Below are 20,567 nucleotides of genomic sequence, written 5' to 3' on the forward strand. Positions count from 1 at the left end.
AATCTTTGCTCATCTCACCGTGGGCTCCAATTTTGCACACATGGATATATTTTCCCCATATACATCATGCTTGACCAATTCTGTCTGCTTTGTACATGTTCTAATTATTCCAGGGATAACCTGAAAGCCTGGGAGTTGCTTGGCAAATTCTTACATGGCAACTCTTGGAACCACAGCCTGCTTTTCCCCACTGTGTTTCCTCATTGTCTACTTCTGGTTGCAGCCCCTTCCTGCACACTTATACCTAGAGTCTATCTCTCTGATTCTACCTCCCTTATCTGTGCCCCTGGATAGTTTATTTTGCTGTTGTTGAGTCCTTTTCCTTCACATTCTCAGCTGCTTGGTATTGCCTGTATTAGATAGGTGATTCGTACATGTTTGTTGAGGGAAAGGAGTAAATCAATGGCGTAATCAACCATCTCATTATTGAAAAGTACCAACAAGGAAAAATAATAACTTACTATAAATTAGGCATGTTTAGTTCAAATATTAATTACAAACCATATGATAGAACCTGTTGAATTTTTGTATGAACTTCATGAGTCACGGCCAGGTGCGGTGGCTCACGCCTGTAATCCCAGCACTTTGGGAGGCCGAGGTGGGTGGATCACAAGGTCAGGAGTTTGAGACCAGCCTGAACAACATGGTGAAACCCCGTCTCTACTAAAAATACAAAAATTAGACAGGCGTGGTGGCACGCACCTGTAATCCCAGCTACTCAAGAGGTTGAGGCAGGAGAAACGCTTGAACCTGGGAGGTGGAGGTTGCAGTGAGCCAAGACTGTGCACTGTGCTCCAGCCTGGGTGACAAGAGTGAAACTCCGTCTCAAAAAAAAAAAAAAAATACATGAATCACTTGTGACCTTCTCCTGTCACAAGGAAAGGTGCAGCTAAGATGAAAACCGAGTAAAGCAATGTAAATATGTCCTGGTACAACAAGAACTAATGTTTTCCTTTCCTGAGATATCATGTGCTGTGATGCACCAAATGCTCTGAAAACACGTGGGGACACCATGTCCAGGTGATTCCCATCATTTTAGAGATCAAATATGGCAGATGTGACTTTTAACCACAGAAGTCTGACCGGAAGCCAGGCGATAACGTTACGCGCCTTGTCTCCTAACAGGTATTTGAACCAGACCATACAGGACGATGCATCCACAGGGGAGCGTTCTCTGAACAGGGAGAAATTGGCTGTTTTGAAACAAGCCCTGAATGTAGTTGGCTTCAGCAGCTTGGTGAGTCATGTCATAAATATTTCACTGAGAAAATCAACCTTCTATTAATTTATAAAAGTTATTCATTCAAAAGCATTTACTGAGCCCCTATGACATTCCAGATGTTGCCGAGGACACTGATGATTCGGCAGACAACAAGCCCCAATCCCTGCCTCCTAGAGCTGACGTGCTAGTGGGGGCAGGGGGCAGGACTTAATCCACATGTTGAGAAAGAAAGGAACTAGGAAGAAAACAGAGCAGTCAGCAGAGAGTGGCAAGAGGAGAGGGTGCAGTTGCCAAGAGGGTGGACAAGGAGCCCTTTCCCAAAATGAATATAATATATACATTATATATATTTCTAAATATATATTTATAATATATCATTTTAAAATATTTAAAATATATTTTATTAGATCATAAACTTTATAAATTATATTTATAAAATATAATTTAATATATTTAAAGATATATAATATTCAACATATATATTTTATATATGTATCCAAAACAGATCAAATAACTTTATACTTGATCAACCTGAAAAAACTGATAAACCTGAAGTAACTGTTCATGTTAAGAATCACTTGAAAATTAACATAATCACCTTGTTAAAACATCTTCTTGAACAATATAAATGTTTTAATATTGTCATATTTAATTGCACAGAATGGCCAAGTACCTGCAAGCATTACGAAGCTGAAAAATTACACTTTAAAACTTTTAGACCATGGCCGTGCCGTAGAAACATCTATGATGATGGAAAAGTTAGTGACCTGCCCTGTGCTGTACCACGGGGTAGTTTCCAGCCACGTGTGGCTCCTGGATGCTTGAAGTGTGGCTAGTGGGCTGAAGAAATAAATGTTTAATATTTCTTTATTTTAATTAATGTAAATTGACATAGCCATGTGTGGTTAGTGGTTACCGAATTAAACAGCACCCATCCAGCGAATAAGACATAAGAAATGGTCTAAGACTTGAGAGAAACCTCTCAGAATTCCCTTCAATCTCTTTCCCAGAGGCATTATCTCTGCCTCCATTCAACATGGTGGTGTTTTGGATTATGGTCAATTTACGGCCAATTCCTCAAGAATATTTAATATAATATCACAGGGATAACTTGGACATGCCGCTAGTTCACAAGCCCAGATTAGGTCACAGATTTAAATCTCTTCTTTTTATTTTTCTGAAGCCAATACATGGATGGATTTGGGTCTGTGTTTATTTCCCTGCCCACACCGTTGTGGCTGACGGGGCAGTGAGTAGGTGGGGAGGGTGGAGAGGTCCACAGGAGGAAGGGGAAGGAAGTGAGGCCCACCCTGAATGAGTGAATGCAGGGTCACCTTGCTGCACCCACCCTTGCTGTTTTGAGAGACTGGAACTCGAGGAGCCTGCAATCACATGGCATCTCATTCTTTTTGGCTCTGATTACCCGGCCTCTGTTTTTCTCCTTTACTGAGTCCTACCCACTGGCACTATTCTGTCTTTGCACTTGCTGCTGTGGTACTTTGTTGTTTTGATTTTTTTCCCTCCTTCCATGCCTGAAATGTCTGCTTCCTCATAGGAAGTGAAGCTAGAGATATGGATAGAAACCATTCTGCCAAAATACCAGTTGCCTGGAAACAGGGCTTTGAAAATTCATGACTGATCCTCAAAGGCAGGGCAAGCAAAGTACACTTTCTGACTAAGGTAACCCAGGGAGACTCATAGCCTTCTTGGTAAAAGAAGTATGCACACCCTAGCAAAAAACATGAAATTAATTTCTTCATCCTGACCCTGAGAGTGACTTGAATGGTGAGTTGAGTCCACTTTAGAGGGATAGATTATGTCCAGTAAGATTCAAAGGAAGGTATTTCTGGGCCAGTGAAGTCCTTGAGTCAACCCTGGTGATTGTGGTCCTGACAGCTCTCCCGTCTAGCAGGGCGGCAGGGGTGGCTGCTCACTACACAGAGACGCAGAAGCACAGCCTCCTTTCTGCTCAGGAAGGAGTTTATTTTTACTGTTGTCATAGGGTCCACCACACTGTAATGCACATTATAGCTATTTTCACAGCTCTGTAAATTGTGAGGTTCTTGAGGACAGCACAGAGTCTTCGGCTGTCTATCCAGAGGTGCCTATCTTGTAGGTACCGGAACCTTTCATGAAGACTAATTGATTTAAAGAAAAAAAAAAAAAAAGCTGGGCATGGTGGTGCACGCCTGTAATCACAGCACTTTGGGAGGCCAAGATGAGCGGATTGCTTGAGGCCAGGAGTTCGAGACCAACCTGAACAGCATAGTGAGACCCCCATCTCTACAATTTTTTTCAAAAACATTAGCTGGACACTAATTTTTGCCTGTAGTCCCAGCTACTCAAGAGGCTGAAGTGGGAGGATCACATGAGCCCAGGAGGTCAAGGTCATAGTAAGTTATGATTGCACCACTACACTCCAGCCTGGGCAACAGAGTGAGACCCTGTCTCAAAAAAAAAAAAAAGGAAAAAAAATAAGTTGACAAGTAGTTAAGTAATTTGAGAGGCTTGAATAATGCCATTTTATACAGCATAAGTAAATTAAATTTGAAAAACAAATTTATGATTTAGGGGTTAACCAAAAACATTTTTATATGTATATCACCTTCATAAAATATTATTATACCTGAAAATTAGAGATCATTCTTTTCAATGCTCTCACTTTAAAATTGGTAAAATCATACCTTATTATGAAAACTACAAGCTGTGAAGAAAATCACGGAAGTCTCAAGAAGTGTATTGTTTCCACTGTGTATTTATAAAGCACATCAGCATTGTTCTTAGAACAGCTTCCACAGTAGTTAGGGAAGGAGTTTTTGTTCTCAAATTACAGATTAGGAGACTGAGAACAGAACAGGCTATGCCACTTGCCCTTCACGGGGCTCAACCTGTTTTACTGTCGATATCATCATGCTAAATATTTGACATTCTAGAAAAGTACAGTTTAACTTGCAGCTTTTTCTTGATTTTTCATTCTTGCCAAAAAATGACTATCCAAAATCAAATTTAAGGTCTCTTTTTTTTTATGCAGCGTTCCAGATTCTCTTTCAGCATTCTCTTACTTCCTGCTACCCTCTGCTCAAAGATAGCTCTTGACAACATCCATTTTTTTCTGTTTTCCTTAAAATACCTTAAAAAACAACTAGCATTTTTTGAGTCTAGGCACAGTTGTTTTCATTAGGCCTCCTTTAGTTTTTCCAGGAGAAGTAAACAATTCTGTAATCATCGTGTTAATTTATCTCATAAGAGAGATAGCGAAGAAATGAACACCATGATGTAGGTTCTTGAATGAAGCGGCCACAGCAACTGCAAAGTCTAAATAGCGTGAGCCTGGAGAGGAGGGGGAGTGAAGTCTAACCTTACAAGTGAAGCCCAGCCAGTCAAACCCTCAGCACACAATTATTCATTTTTGTTATTACAATTATCTACAACCTGTTAATTTATATCAGAATATTATTTCCTGACTCTCTTATATTTCAGGAACAGGAACATTGATTTAGAGAAAATATGTTTTGAATTATGAGGTTTTGATGTTGAGGTAGAGACTGGTAGTTTTCTTGCCATATCGAACATTTGGGATCTGCAAACTCACAACCTCATTAATAGGGTTATCATTTTTGTAACTTACTTTTAGATATTTAAAAATTTTGCCTTTTAATCTTTCTTCTAAGCACCCTATTCATTCTCTCTGTTTGTAAAATGCATAGGAGGTGGAGAATCTGTTCGTAATTCTAGCAGCAATATTGCACCTTGGAGACATTCGGTTTACTGCCCTGAATGAGGGGAACTCCGCCTTCGTTTCTGACCTCCAGCTCCTGGAACAAGGTCAGTGGAACATGACCTTCTGACATTTAACCACATTGATGTGCAATTTTGTAGATCAACCAGTAGATGGCGACATAGTACAGAAAAGCCAGTTGGCTCAAACCCTTTCCTCTATAGTAGAATTCAGTGAGGGGGGAAAATTGTCTACTTTGTTTTTTCTTATAATCTGTTGTGGAAATGAGTAGCAAGATGTACTTTTATGTTCTCATTCTGTGCACCACATTAACAACACTGATTCTTTAGCACATACTTGTTGTTTATTTATATTGTTCTAAGTACCCTTCACCCCACCACCCAGTGTATTTTGGGAGCATGTTATTAGCTAAACATTTTAAACAGAATGTTAATTACTTCCCTTTCAAAGATCTTGCCAAAAATCTCTCTCTTTGAAGTTGCCTCGTTAGTCACTCCCAGATTTTTAAAAAATACCTTAAAACCACAGATTGTCAGGAAACAACATATCTTCACCTATATCAAAGAGATTTAACCAGGAACCTGGAAAAAAACAATTCCATACCATCTGTGAGGACAGGGAGGAAAAAAATCTGCTGTGATTTAATGCACAGAACTGTAAGAACTCATTAATATTTTGATTACTGTAAGATGCTTCTCTAGTTGAATTTGACAATTACAGTGGTAATGACTTTTTAAAATACTCATGTTTTGTAATGTGCCTATATTAAAACTTATCAATTATGGCCATAAAATTCAATGTTCTTGGTATCAAAAAATATACTAACTTTATGTTTATAATGCTGATTTAATTTTAGTGGCTGGAATGTTACAAGTATCAACAGATGAATTGGCATCTGCCTTAACAACTGATATTCAATATTTTAAAGGTAATTTTTTTATACTCTAACATCTTTGTGCAATTTAGAATCAAATATGAAAATTAAATACAGTTTGACTTGTCCCCACTTAGTGAAACTATTTCTATGAATTGAATGCCAAATGAGAAAAGCATTATGAGCCTGTTTGGTCATTTGATGTGACTATAGTGTAGACTCTTTATGTTCCTGAGAGACCATTTTGCCTAACTGGTCACCCGTTCTAGATAATCTGTCACCTTAGAAAAACAAAACCATCAATCCAAGAGGGTTTCTTCAAAGAAAATATTGGATCCATTTGCATGTGTGGTGCCATGCTGCACTCTTCAATGAAGGACCAACCTTTTCCTGCTACCTCATTGGTTAGAACACCTGTCATTTATTGGACATATATAAACTGATAGGCATTGTGCCAAGTCCTATAAAAATTGTAGTGTTTGAATTCTCACAGATTGCTCTGATGTGGGCATTACTATTTCCATTTTAACAGAGGGGAAAACTAAAATTCAAGTAAGTTAAATAACTTTGAACCTCAAATCACTAGTAAGTGACATGTTTGGAATTAGAATCTAGCGCTGTCTGACTCCCAGGTGACATGCTTAATCTCTATGCTACATGCATCTCTACTCAGTGAACAAAGAGAGTGGTTTTCCCACATGATCTTCAAGTACTCACTCTAGATGATGGCCTGCTATTTTCCTCTTTATTGTGATTGTGAGAACTCACCATTCATCTAATCTTTTTCCTCTAAATCGCTACTATTCTTCCTCTATGGCCTTTTGGGCCTACGTGCAGGTATTTAGGTAGGTGAGTCATTATTCCTGCCTCACTTCTACTCTCAGAATATCCCCAAACTTAGTGAATCTCCCCATTGTTCACTCAGTTGCCCAACAGTTATACTTGATAGCTCTTTCTCTTCTACCTCCTCCATGCATAGGTCAGACACACGCCATAAATATCTCCCATTCCTACTGCCTTCCCTTCATTTTCATCAGCACTGCTGAATTTATCATTCTTTCCCTGCATTACAGCAAGACACTCCTGGTTCCTCTTTTATCTTGCCTTATCTCAACTTGCCCTCCTTCCACACTACTTCTGAAATAATCTTTCTGAAATGCAATAGGCATTTCAGGAATAAGGCCAACGGTCTTTCAAAGATACACCAGCTCATCACTTTAGATGGCTTAGGAGGCCCCACTGGCACCCTTGCCTCCAGCCACACTAAGCATCTTGAAGACATTGTTCTTCTTCGCACCTTCTTTTGAGAAACATTGAGCTCACTATTAGTATCTATGATTTCCTCTGCTTACACCACCCTCACTTGCAACCACCACCCTGTGGGTGACCCACCTGCCCTCCTCAGTCACATGGCTCTAGGAACGTCAATTTCACAATGTCATAAATGGCCACACCCACTTTCACTGCCCCTTCCCCTTGTGTTGTTCCATCTCGATGGCCTTGAACTTGCAGCTCTCTGACTACATTTTCCGCCAGTATCAGTAGGTATCCTTCCTCACCCGTGCTTCTAACAGATTGAAAACACCTCAACCCGCATTGCACGTGGACCCCACCCTGTTCCTAGTCTCCTGCTCTGCCTGAGACACAATGGTCAGCAAGTTTGGCCAAGGCCATAGAATATGAATTCTAGGCTCCCATTCACACTCAGCCCTCCTGCAACAGTAATGGGATAGGCTCAATGCCAAACCACCCTTGCTGTTTTTTCCTTGGGCCCACCTCTATTCTAGTCCCTTCCCCAAACCTATCACTCATGAGTTCAATCACTGTCTCTTTGAGAATGACATAGAAATTCCTACCTAAGGCCCAGTCTTCTTTCCAAACTCCAGAACCACATTCTTGTTGATGAGATCATGCCTTTGAAAATATTTAAAATATATCTGATTTTCCAGAAAGCCCGTTTCCACATGCCTTAGGATGATTCAGTATCCAAACCAGTGAGTTGTTATCAAAAGCCTTGCCAGGAGGGACCCTGTGAAGAACTGTTTCCCTAACTGAGGTGAAATTACACAACCTACAATAAAGGTGGAATGCTGTGGTCAACAATTCTAACAAAGAAGATTGCAATGTACATGACTTTTGCTTTAGGAAGCATTTTGCGTAATAACTGACGGAGACCTCATTTATGAGAATCCGTGTAATTTTTATACATCACTTGTTGTGTGGATGTGTGGGGAATTAATAGGATATGTGGAGTTTTGGTTGGCTTCTAAATGAGGGAACCCTTGTGCTCACTCCTCCTTTTCTTTCTACCATTTTAGGGGATATGATAATACGACGACATACCATACAGATTGCTGAGTTTTTCCGAGACCTCTTGGCCAAGTCCCTGTACAGTCGTTTGTTTAGCTTTTTGGTGAATACCATGAATTCTTGCCTCCACAGTCAAGATGAACAGAAAAGGTAGGAGTTGATGGATGTTCAGTTCTGTTGTCATTACTGTAATAAATAACTTAAAGGCTCAACTCCAAAAGCAGCTTCATATTACAGGGTGACCAATAAGTTAAACTTCATTAATATATTTTATTTTAACAAGGTAATCTGACTTGATGGGTTTTAATGATTATTCTTTAGGAAGTGAAACCCTCTCCCTGGGGTACCCTCCCATTTACACTGATGAATTAATAATCTCCTATGCATAGATATGCAAATGCATTCTTTATGGACTGAAGGTAGATGTGGCCTTTTGTGTACCAATAAATATAAAAATTTTATAAATCCAGGAAGAAGACACTCTAAGAACAGGTAAGGCACTGGAATTTGTGGAGTAACTCATGCCTCCTTTGGAACCTATTTCATGATGGGTTTTGGATCAGTAATTCTTCATCTTATTTCTTCACTTATTTCATAGATTATGGATAGAGGGTCTCTATGGTAATCATTTTGGTTCATATCCCTAATCTTTTTTTTATTTTTCTTTTTCTGAGATGGAGTTTCACTCTTGTTGCCCAGGCGGGAGTGCACGGGCACAATCTGGACTCACTGCATCCTCCGCCTCCCGGGTTCAAGTGATTCTCCTACCTCAGCCTCCCAAGTAGCTGGGATTACAGGCATGCGCCACCACACCCGGCTAATTTTGTATTTTTAGTAGAGATGGGGTTTCTCCATGTTGGTCAGGCTGGTCTTGAACTCCTGACCTCAGGTGATCCGCCTGCCTCGGCCTCCCAAAGTGCTGGGATTACAGGCATGAGCCACTGCGCCCGGCCCCTAAACATCTTAAACAGTAGATTTTCAGGGCTATTTCATCATCTAAAAATTATATCTCTCCATTACATATTATCAGTGGAAAACTTTCTTGTTATTCTTGTCACTAATAGTGACCTTGAGCAGACAATTGAGAGCACAATCATATTCACAAGTCTTCACGTACTTGTCTTCGAATGAAACCTGAGAATTTCTTAGTCATCCATATAGACTTCTTAAATTTAAATTAAATTCCTGAAAATTGATGCCTTTAGAGGTTTCTTGGAAAACATTAGAACTAATATATATTAATGGGAAAGTTCTTAAATAAATATAGACATCTCAGAAGATTTCAAAGACAAGAGGACACTGAAATTCTTATTAAAATATACACATCTCAAATCCCACTGAACATTGATCAACATATTCAATAGTCTGTGATTTGACAGTAGCTATGGTATAATCCAAATTTCAGCAGAAATATTGTAGTATTTACTATGATGAGGACTCTTGATTTTGCTATTGTTTATTGTTATCAGTTAATTTGTTAATTTCCTATAAATATGAAGATGATTCACAGAATGATACTAATATGCTAAGTCTACCAAATTAGCTATGTATAAAATTATTGACAGCTCTGCTGAAGTTGACACTGAAAAAATGAATATATAAGTCCAGCTGTACATAGAAACTTCTAGAAAATGTTCATTTGACATTTAAATTCTTACAGAGCCTTAAATTTATATAGTTGGAAATACTTATATAATGGTCTACAGTTTTTGCTACAAACACACACCCAGAGAAAAACTACAAACATAAACCATGGAAAACACATTATTTGTCTTTGCATGGGAATATTGCCACTGTGGCAATGTGTAAATTCATAAGGATGGTCTTATCTTTTAAAACTTATTACTAAGCATATGAATGAGAATAGGGATTAATGGGAAATTAGAGGTGAATCAACATATTAGAAGTTTGACTTATAAGAGACAGTATTCTCATTTCTGTCGTAACTCCCATATTTTCTTCTCTATTTCTCCCATGAGTCACCCAACCCTGAATTTAAATCCCCAGATAATGCAAGAAAAGGTTACATTTGCAGTATTTCTAATTCCTTTAAATTCATGGAAAGCTTATGGTTTTGCAGATTTATAGGCCCGTTTCCTAAGTCACAGAAAAGTCTCAAAAATTTGGATAACCTTAGAATAGGCTCTTGTTGTTTACCAATCCTGTGTTTTTGAAATGTTGTAATCATGTCAAAAAAGATTATATAAATAAATAGTATCCTTATGGTCAAAGTTGTAGAGCACATTGATTGTGATAGAATAGACATATTTTTCACAGTATATATGTATTTATTGCTGTATATATATATACACACACACAGTAAATATACCTTGCGATAAAACAGACATACTTTTCATCCAGACATGTATATACATACAGTATACAGACATGCATACTGACTATATATATGCGTGTGTGTGTGTATGTGTGTGTGTGTGTGTGTGTGTGTATGTATTTGTAAATTTGGCAAGAGAGAATAAATATCACTACAATTTACTCTAACAAGTTATAAAGGGAAAATGAGTGAGATTGAAGCAGGTGAATGTCTATTTGTTACAGGATGGATTCATTTATTGGATTACAGTAAAATAGGTCCAATATTAATCATATAGCATTTTAAAATAATTCTACTTTCTCTACCTGGATCCAAATAGGTTTTGCTTCTAAACAAAAACCCTGGGTATCTTGCAGGTGAGGTTGATGCGATTAATTAAAATGAGCAGAAGTGTTTGCCACGTTTGCCGGATCAGAATCCGGTCTACGAGTAATGTGTGGCTGCCTACTGGGGTGTTGTCCTCTGTGAGCCTGACTGCTGTGCAGTGCTTGGCCCGGACCCTGCGGGCTGGGGACCACTGAGGGCCACACGTGGTGGCACTTTAAATATTGAAACACACTGAAATTTTATTTATTAGGCTCAGCTGAAAATGATTTGGTCCAAACAGGTAAAATAATAACAGTAATAAAAAAATAGCAATAGTATAATGCCCTATATTTGCTTAAAACTTTGTTGTTCACCAAGCATGTACATGTAAATTACCTTGGGAAGAAATGTTGTTAAATAGCTAAACACGACACAGTTGATTGTTCAAATGATGACTCTAGGAAAATGGGAAGCACTGCTCACAGTTGTGACTACAGTCTGCTTCCTCACATCTCCTCCCAATGCCCTTCCTCTGGAGAAACTCATGTAAAAACCAAAGGCTTACTATTTTCATCATTTTCGGAGGCATTTCTTTTTCTAAACTATAATTTTATGACTTCTAAAATAAAGGATATTGCATATCATTTAAATTTGTATGCGAATGTCATTATTACAAAACTCATGATTACAGTCTCCAGTAATGCAAGCACAGTTTCGCTCCATCCACTCCCCCTTGATCTCCTGCACACAGACAGAGCATCAGCCTCTCACGGCAATACCTGTGCTTTCCTCCCCGTGTCTTCACCTCTCGTATGCTCCTGCTGCATCAGACACTCATGTGCTCAACTTTGCTGAGTGCTATCATGGTCTTTCGATGAGGGGGGGATTACTTAATAGCACCCATTTCCATCTCTGATTCTTAATTGATTGAGGAATAAGACAGTGTAGTTAGAGGCCAGGCACAGTGGCTCATGCCTGTAATCCCAGCACTTTGGGAGGCCAAGGCGGGTGGATCACCTGAGGTCAGGAATTCAAGACCAGGCTGAACAACATGGCGAAACCCCATCTCTACTAAAAATACAAAAATACAAAAATACAAAAAATTAGCCAGGCGTGGTGGTGCATCCCTGTAGACCCAGCTACTCGGCAGGCTGAGGCAGGAGAATCACTTGAACCTGGGAGGCGGAGGTTGCAGTAAGCCGAGATCGTGCCACTGTAGTCCCACCTGGGCAACAAGAGCAAAATTCCATCTCAAAAAAAAAAAAAAAAAAAGACAATGGAGTAAGGCATTTGGGAGTCAAAATAGCAATTTGATGAGTGACACAGCAGACATGAGAAGATGCCATTTACACCATGAACCAGTTGCTCCTGCCTGCTGCGCCCCTGACTCAGATCGACTTCACCACCAGTTCCAGTAAGCCCTGAAGTGGCCAGTGCCCTCTTAGAGCTTGGAGGAGCAGAGGCCATGACATGCTCCCCGCGAACGCAGGAAGACTGCCCTGAACCCTCCTTGTCCAGGCTTCCTCCTAGACTCTAAGGGAATAAGTTGGTCTTCCAGAAGCCAAGAGACTTACAGCTAAAGGGGCTTCCTTTTCCTGTAAGAAAACCTCAAGACTGTGAATAAGCATCTCCACCTAGCACATGTGAGTCCATGAACTTGAAAGATTGAGGGACAGTCTAATGCACAAAGGTATGTGGGCTTTGAGACTCCCATTTTGAGTGAGTTGGATCTTTTGTTGTTGTTGTTCTCTAGTGTTTTCGAGAGCATAGCCCTGAACTTGTCTGGCCACTAGGCATATGGAAGACCCATGTAGTTTATTCATAACTTGCCAGCAGTTCACATTAAATTGATCATATTTAGCAATGAAAATATAATCTTAAATTACATCAAATTATTTCTAAAGAAAAACTAATAAAGTTGTTAAGTTTGTTTTGACTTTTCTAGAATTGTTTGGCCTCTGCACCTCTGTGAATTGTCAGCTGACACCCAATGACCACCGAAGGTATTAACAAAGTCCTTGTTTAAACCATTTGGAGAACCCATACATAGATTCCCATAATTTCGCATATAGAAAATTGGCACCCACTGATGAACAGGGATGCCATGGATCTTCCATTCCACTCTCTTCACTGTCCACTTTTCACCCAGTGGATCCAAAGGCGTCTGGCCCTCTCTTCCCACAGATAACAGCCATTCTCCCCAAGGAGGCATCACCTCCACTCGGGTGTTTCATGAATTCCACCCAGACCAAAGCCATGCTCTGCTCATTCTTTTTAGGAATTGTGAGGTTGCCAGGGCTTCTTTTACAGTGTTAGCACATTTGAGAGGCAAACAGCACCATTGTAGGGCTTCCCAAATGAGCTCAATCACCTCTCTGCCCGGCTACAGCAATCACATCGAGAACTGCGGATTGTTAAATATTTTTTTTTCTATAACTCTGAATAGGTTTCTACCCAGGGTTTCACCACTGTGATTTAGAGCATTATCTTAAGAACACACCTTGTGAGACAGAGAGGATTTGGTGTAGAATTTTCTTAACACTTCTACTCTTTCATGGTCTGTTTTGCCTCATTACTGAAGAAACCCTTTTCCATTTTGTGATACTAGCTGGCTGTTTCTAATGTAATATTGAAAGGCTCCCATTAAGTATTTGCCATTCTTTTGCTTAAGAAAATTGCAAACCTTTGAACCAGATAGCTGGGGGAACACGCTAAAATTACTGTTGATCTGAAAGGGCAGCATTATGGATAATATTATGGTGGCTGCCAGAAATGTGTCTGTTTTATGGTGGTCAACATTATAAGCAGAATTGTTCACAACTTTTCAAACTGAGTTGCCTTATACTTATTTCAGTGTAACCAAATTAACCGTTATATGAAACTATTCTCACTTGTTTTGGTGTAATGCTATTAAAAAAGCATGACTTGTGGTATAATTAAAACATATTTTCTAATGTCCCACCTCCTTTTCACATTTATTCAATGGGGGTAATATTTTTCTGACTCTGAGACAAAACTTAATCAGGTCCCAAGACTTTTCTGGTCACTTTTAAATAAATCACAGTTCTATGGACCCTTTAATCCTGAAATAGCCAGCATTGGAGCAGAAATTAAGTATGTTCAAAGGTGAGAGTTCCCCTCCCTCTCCCACAGGCGAGGCCTACGGGGGCAGCTGTCATGCTCCTGGGCTGCTGCACCCCAGTGTCGAGGTAAAATGGGGACAGGAACAAGGAGGTGAGGGATTTCTGGACTTGCTGATTGACATCTTAAGGCTTCCCTGGCCACAAAGATGGCTGTCACTGACCCTTTCTCTTCAAATCCTCATAAATTGTCATCACTGGGATTCCTTTCCCTGCAATCCTCAAGACGTGTGAAATGCATGTGTGTGTGCTGGTTGCTCCCACCGCCTCCGATAGTCCAGGGCAGCCCTTCAGACTCAGGTTCACCTGGCTAATAGGTTGAGGCCCCACACTTTCCCAAGTGTGCCTCTTAGACAAGAATTCTTGGGGTTGAAGGTAGAGAGGGGCTAAAGAATGGGAAAGTGTCTTGAGGAGTTGGACACACTCCAGTTGCTCACTTTTTATAAACAAAGTCCATGATCTAAAGTGTATTTAATTTTTATAAAGGATATCATCCATAGGATTCTGAAATGAGATACATGATAGGAGCTACTAAAGTATAATGAAAGATAACTGTTTTAAAAAAAGATCAATAATTTTTGCAAGGTCTAAAATTGGGCCTATTTTATAACGCAGCACTTACATCCCCAAGATTGAATTAGCAAATGTTAAATTCAATGTTAAATTTAAAATTATTGTTTTTCCTCATTTGAATCCTTCTTCAGGGTTTTGCAAGCACACAGAAGTTTGGGCAAGTACAGGGTTATAGAAACTTTGGAGAGTTCTCCAAATGCCTTCAAACATCAAAACCTATCATTTATTTCAACGTAAGTTCTGAATAAAATGGTGTGTGTGTGTTGATTATATATATATATATATATACACGTATAATCTACATGTATGTGGATATATTATCTATATCTGTCTATCTATCAATCATCTCTCTATCTATCTAGTCTACAGTAATCGTATAGAGGGTTATTTGAGTATACTTTTATTCATTCATTCATTCTTGTCAACTTGATATGAAATCCACTTTTTTGGGCAGCATAACTGGACTAATATATTATTAATAATGTTAAATATTATGTATATTAATACATTAAAATAAGTTGAGTTTCTAACATATATATGGAGATCATTTTTTCACTAAGCCTTTGGTTTCTTATGAATTCTTATATTACATTCTTATAGTATTTTAGTTGACCTAAACATAAACATTTAAAAATATTATGATTAATTGCATTCATTTCTCACGAGTTAGTTATTTGGTTATCCAAGCCTGTTTCTTTGACACCCAGGTTACAAGAACTTGTTTATTTTTCAGGGTTATTTGAAGGTTAAATGAGGTGGTGCATATTAAGTTGTTAGGAGAGTATCTGACACAATGGGAATGGTGGCTGTAACGATAATAGTGATGGGGCTAGGCGTGGTGGCTCGTGCCTGTAATCCCAGCATTTTGGAAGGCTGAGGTGGGTGGATCACTTAGGTGTTTGAGACCATGTTAGGCAACATGGTGAAACCCCATCTCTACCCCACCCCCCAAAAAAATACAAAAAAAAATTAGCCAGGTGTGGTGGTACATACCTGTGGTCCCAGCTACTTGGGAGGCTGAGGTGGGAGAATTGCTTCAGCCCAGGACGGTGAGTCTGCAGTGAGTCATGATTGCACCACTCCACTCCAGCCTGGATGGCAGACTGAGACCCTGTCTCTCTCTCTCTCTCTCTCTCTCTCTCTCTCTCTCTCTCTCTCTCTCTATATATATATATATATATATATATATATATATTTACCAGCCACAGCCATCACTATATGTATGTGTGTATATATATAGCCATCACTATATATATATATATATATATATATATATATATATATAGTGATGGCTGTGGCTGGTAAGAAAGCATCTTAGTTTATATTAGCTTATTTATGGGGAAGGGGAGAGTTGTAGAAAACAATGCAGATGACTCACATGGTGGACACCCAAGATGCAGCCCAGTCTTCCTTTTACATTTCACTCGTGATCTTGTTTCACAGAGTAGCAGATAAGGGAGATATTTTGTTCTTGGGAAATAGATATATCAGATATATCAGATATATCAGGATTCACAGAACACTATTAGAGATACGGACATTGTTTTTTAGTGTTTTGCTCGGGTGTGACTTGTAGTAAGCGAGGATCATCGATTTGCATTGCTCAACTGCCACTGTTTCTCTTAGGGCACAGGTCTGACATGTTTGTAACATGCCTGTCTAGGGTCCAGAGTGGTTTGTGGTTTTTTAGTATTGCAAAAATAAGATCCACGTGGGTTAGAAACAATGATATTTCCTAAACGGTAGGGATTTTTTGTGGGTTTTCTTTTTTTGTTTTTTGGTTTTTTTCTTTTAAGAAAAATAAGATATGGAATGACACAAGGTCCTGCCAGTGGACAGGGGCTCACGCAGTGCCTGAACGAAGGAACTGGCATGCTGAGGTGGGGAAGATATTGGGAACAGCAGACAGGTGCTCTGTAGAGATGGGGATCCCATGGAGCATCTGGGAGCAGGTGGGAGAATGAAGTGAAACAGGAATGAAAGCTCAAGGATTTAAGTATAAAAGTGGCAATGTCTTTCACCGAGAAGCAAGGGGTTCCCATTCCAGTATCTGTCTGGAGCCTTCGTTTTTTTGTTTCACAAGTCGAAACTGATTATGGAGGAAAAAAATGAAGGCTTTTGACAATATATCACTTGTGAAATTTCTCAAACTATTAAATCTTCTCTTTGCTACCCAGTATAATTGTATTATGGGCTTAAATAACAGAAGGGAGTGTTGAACAGATCCTGTACCAATGAAAAAAGAGAGAATGTTTCAAAGAGAGGTGGAAGTCATTTTCTCTTAAGGTTATTATTTGTTTAATTCACATGTTAATCCAATGATTCAATTCCTGAAATCATCAGCAGGATAATTTTTGCATCTTACCACATTTCTAAATTCGCATATTTTGATAATAAGGGAAATGATTTTTAAGCCAATGTGAGATTTCCTAGAGACCCAGATTTTCATCAGCACATTCACAACGTTGCCCCTATGTCCCCAAGTCCGACTGAGGTGATCTGTAGAAGGGGGCAATATTGACAGTGAATCACAGCTTCCTAGGGTCTCAAAACTAATGACTCCACTCAGAAAAGAGAAAAAAGAACACATCCAGTCGGATGTAAATTAAAGGTGATATCAGTGTATTAGGTGAGTACATTCATCCCTAGCATCTGACAGCACTTAAGAGAATGTTAGTGTCTAAATGAACATAGAGGATCTGCACTAATAAGATTGTAACAAGCAATTTAATATTCTTCAGAAAAATTGTACTTCTTCATTAGGTGAGACTTGTTATCTTTACTTAATTAGAGGGAAAAATATTTCATATAGAGAAAACATAATTATAGCTTTGAAGAGTTCTGCTGGCTGGTTTAAAAAAAAAAAACTCCCAGTGGCATTTTGGATAATCCATGTTTGGTCTGAAGACTGTCTAACCGAATGACAGAAAAGGCTGATCTTTACCTTGATGCTATGAAAGTCAGGTGAATTAATTGGTTTAAGTGGATTAAGTTAAATTGGTTTACGTTCTCATTTCCTAATTCTGCACTTTGATTTTGTTCTACTAAGAATTCAGTTTGTATACTATTAGTTTTTAATATGTATAGGTGTATCTTAATGTGCTTTTTGGGTATCCAAGGATTTCAAATATAAGAGAATTTTTTTTTCTGTTCATACTAAGTGATAGAATTTTCTATGATTTCATATGTCTCTGATTGATACAATCAGGTAGCACTTAATATACTTATGAAACTTTATAGTGTATCTCAACCTCTTCTAGGTCAAAGTCTAATGTGGGAATTCAGTGAATACCATAAACATACACACACAAACACGCACACACACATAAATACAGTTTTCCATATAACTTCTGCAGATTCATTGTTCCTCCTCCCCCAAAAATCCATAAAATTGGGTTATAATAATTTCTTAGTTTATTGATTAGAAAATTAATACATTCTGAATTAATATCCTCAATGTTGTTCATAGTCTCCTTTTAGTTCTTGAGGATTTTTAAGGCTAAGTCTTTTGTATAATGATTTTGTCATTGACTTTTTGTAAATTGAAGAATTCTATTTTTGTATTTTAGGTAAAATTCGTGATTTTAAAAACATATTCTGAGATACCTCCTAATAGATGGATAACATAATTTTTAAAACAGTAAAATGACACTAAGCATGTTAAGCCTATTTTATAAGATTATTTTTAATGGATTTGATTTTCAGCTCTAAGAGAGTATTTCTCAAGGATCTTGGTCATTAGGGACAGTAAACCAGAACTTTGTAAAATATTCTCTGAGCCTGAAGATGGAGCTAAGGAGGGAACATCTTTCAGCTGCACCGTAGGCAAGCTATTAAAATACCTTTTGGATTACAATTTACATCTATACTATTTGTACAGATCACTTATGAAGACTTTACCTAGCATCTCATGACTGTTTTCAAATTTCATCTCGTAGGTTTATTCATGTATTTATTTATTTGCTTTCTATGCAGGGTGGGTTGCCATTACTTCTGCAGAAAAATTACCCATCTTTACTGTAAAATCCTTGGTATGCTTGCTAAGTACAATAGCATTTGGAGATATATCAATATGCTTTAAGCTTTGGGATACTGTTTTTTTTTATTAAAAAGGCCACTATTGCGGTCTTCAGGGTTCACCATTTTCTCATGTTTTGCTGGATTAAGCATAGGCCCCCAAATCCAGTCAGGTGTGTGTGTGCTTGGGGCTCTATGTGTAAAGGCTTGTGATTATTTTATTCTCAAATTATTCAACAAAGAGGTTTTTTATAAAATAAATCAGATGCAATTTATGACTTTTTAAAAGGACTGGAATGTAGCCATATGAGCAATTAATTGTTCTTATAAAGCATAAATAGTAGTTTGCAAGTAATTGAGGTCAACTTGGGCAGGTTAAATGTTTGCGTTAAAACTTTGAAGATTAATCTCTTTCAAGGGACGCAGCCATCAGGAGCATCTCAGGTATGATGAGGGAATTTTTTGTTTTGGAAAATCTCAAAAGGGTGTAAACACCTCATTTTCCCAGCCATGCTTCCTTATAGACACGTCTCCTTTGCTTTACATGAAGGCTTGCCGTTATTCCCTCTACCAGAAGCCTAAAGTGGAGAGTACACCCTCCTTTTTGAGGCAGGTGGTTGGGAAATATTTTAATGAAAAAAAGCAGCATGATTCTTTAGAATGTGTATGCCTTCCACCCTCCATGTGAAATGGAACTCGTATAATAAGCATCACCTAACTTCACGTTTAAGTGTTTTCTGCCCTTTGGGACTATCCATGTCATTAACTAGATGATCTATAGTGATTGTTAGTAGTATGGAGTGAGGTGGGATCAGTGGCTATTCATTACAAAGCAGACACATATTAAAATTAAGTATTTTTTGTCAACCCACATGCAATTCACCCTTAACATTCCAGGAATCATGGTAAGAGAGAATATGCAATGTTTCTTAGTTTTCTCAGGATGAAATAAGTTTAAAAACTTAATCTAAATGTTAGACTAGATGATAGAAAAGCAGAGCAATAAGAAAACATCTAGAAACTGCAGAGTAATAAGAAAACTTCCAGAAATTAAACTTTTTTCACTTTTTGATGATAATATTGGAAATTAATGTTCCCAGGAAAATATCTGACCATATGACATATTTAACACCTCCTAAGTGAAGTTTTATCTCTCTCTCTCTCTGATGTGATCTATGTTTTATCAATTGCTGTTAAACATTTGGAAAAGGACAGGAGATATCATCTATTTTCATTTAACAGGGACAAAAACTGGGAAAAAAATTGAAACTTGCTTCTGAAGCGGGGATTGAACACAGATAAATGAATCTGATTAAAACCAAACGTTTTTTATGTATGTTTCCGCTTTCCTTGTATCAATTATTTTATTGAAATGATTATCAAGATTCAAACTCTTTGGTGGGAATTACAAATCAAAAGGATATGTGTAAGAAAGATGAGAATCCCAAATTCTAGGCCATCCATTTATGAGTAATTGAGTGTTGGTATAAATTATATTTTATGCATTACTGTATCAATTATAATGAAAGTACTTAATTCGTAATAAATGAATTTATGTTTATAATTTTCAAATGCATTATAGAATAATAACATTTCCTGTGCATTTGTGAGAAAATAAAAATACGCTTATCCCGACTTTTCTTTGTCCATTTCATGCATAAAAGCCTCTCTTTTTATATGCTATCTTTTTTGGGAAAAATTCAGTAGTCAAGAAGAGTACAAAAGGAATCCAGGCAAGCAGCCCATTTACCTACTACCTTGAATTAATACTATTGACATTTTTCAACTTTTGCCTCAGGTTTTCGTTATCATAAAAGACGTAGATGATTACAACTAAAAGCCAAGATTCCTTTTGTTTTCCTATAGAGATACATTTTTCCCCTTCCCTCCCCAGAGACAACAATATTATCGAATATATGTAATCTTCCACATTTTTAAATTTTCTCTAGCCACTGGTTTTTCATAACAAATATATAACATTGTGAGTAACTAAGAATTACAGAAATGCTATCCTACGGTATATTTTATTCTGTACATCCTTTGCTAAGTTC

The 20,567-nt window shown here is 38.1% G+C and overlaps 1 protein-coding gene across 1 annotated transcript in view; it reads left to right on the plus strand.

The window, feature by feature from the left end:
• Positions 1–20,567, plus strand: part of MYO16 (myosin XVI) — a 583,910-nt gene that overhangs the window by 331,619 nt on the left and 231,724 nt on the right. The window contains exons 17-20 of the mRNA XM_019039479.4: positions 1,126–1,237; positions 4,930–5,047; positions 5,818–5,889; positions 8,154–8,295. Of these exons, the coding sequence (XP_018895024.4) occupies positions 1,126–1,237; positions 4,930–5,047; positions 5,818–5,889; positions 8,154–8,295 (444 nt within the window). The remainder of the gene's footprint in view (positions 1–1,125; positions 1,238–4,929; positions 5,048–5,817; positions 5,890–8,153; positions 8,296–20,567) is intronic.

Source organism: Gorilla gorilla, chromosome 14 (genome assembly GCF_029281585.2).
Source record: "Gorilla gorilla gorilla isolate KB3781 chromosome 14, NHGRI_mGorGor1-v2.1_pri, whole genome shotgun sequence".
Taxonomy (NCBI): domain Eukaryota; kingdom Metazoa; phylum Chordata; class Mammalia; order Primates; family Hominidae; genus Gorilla; species Gorilla gorilla.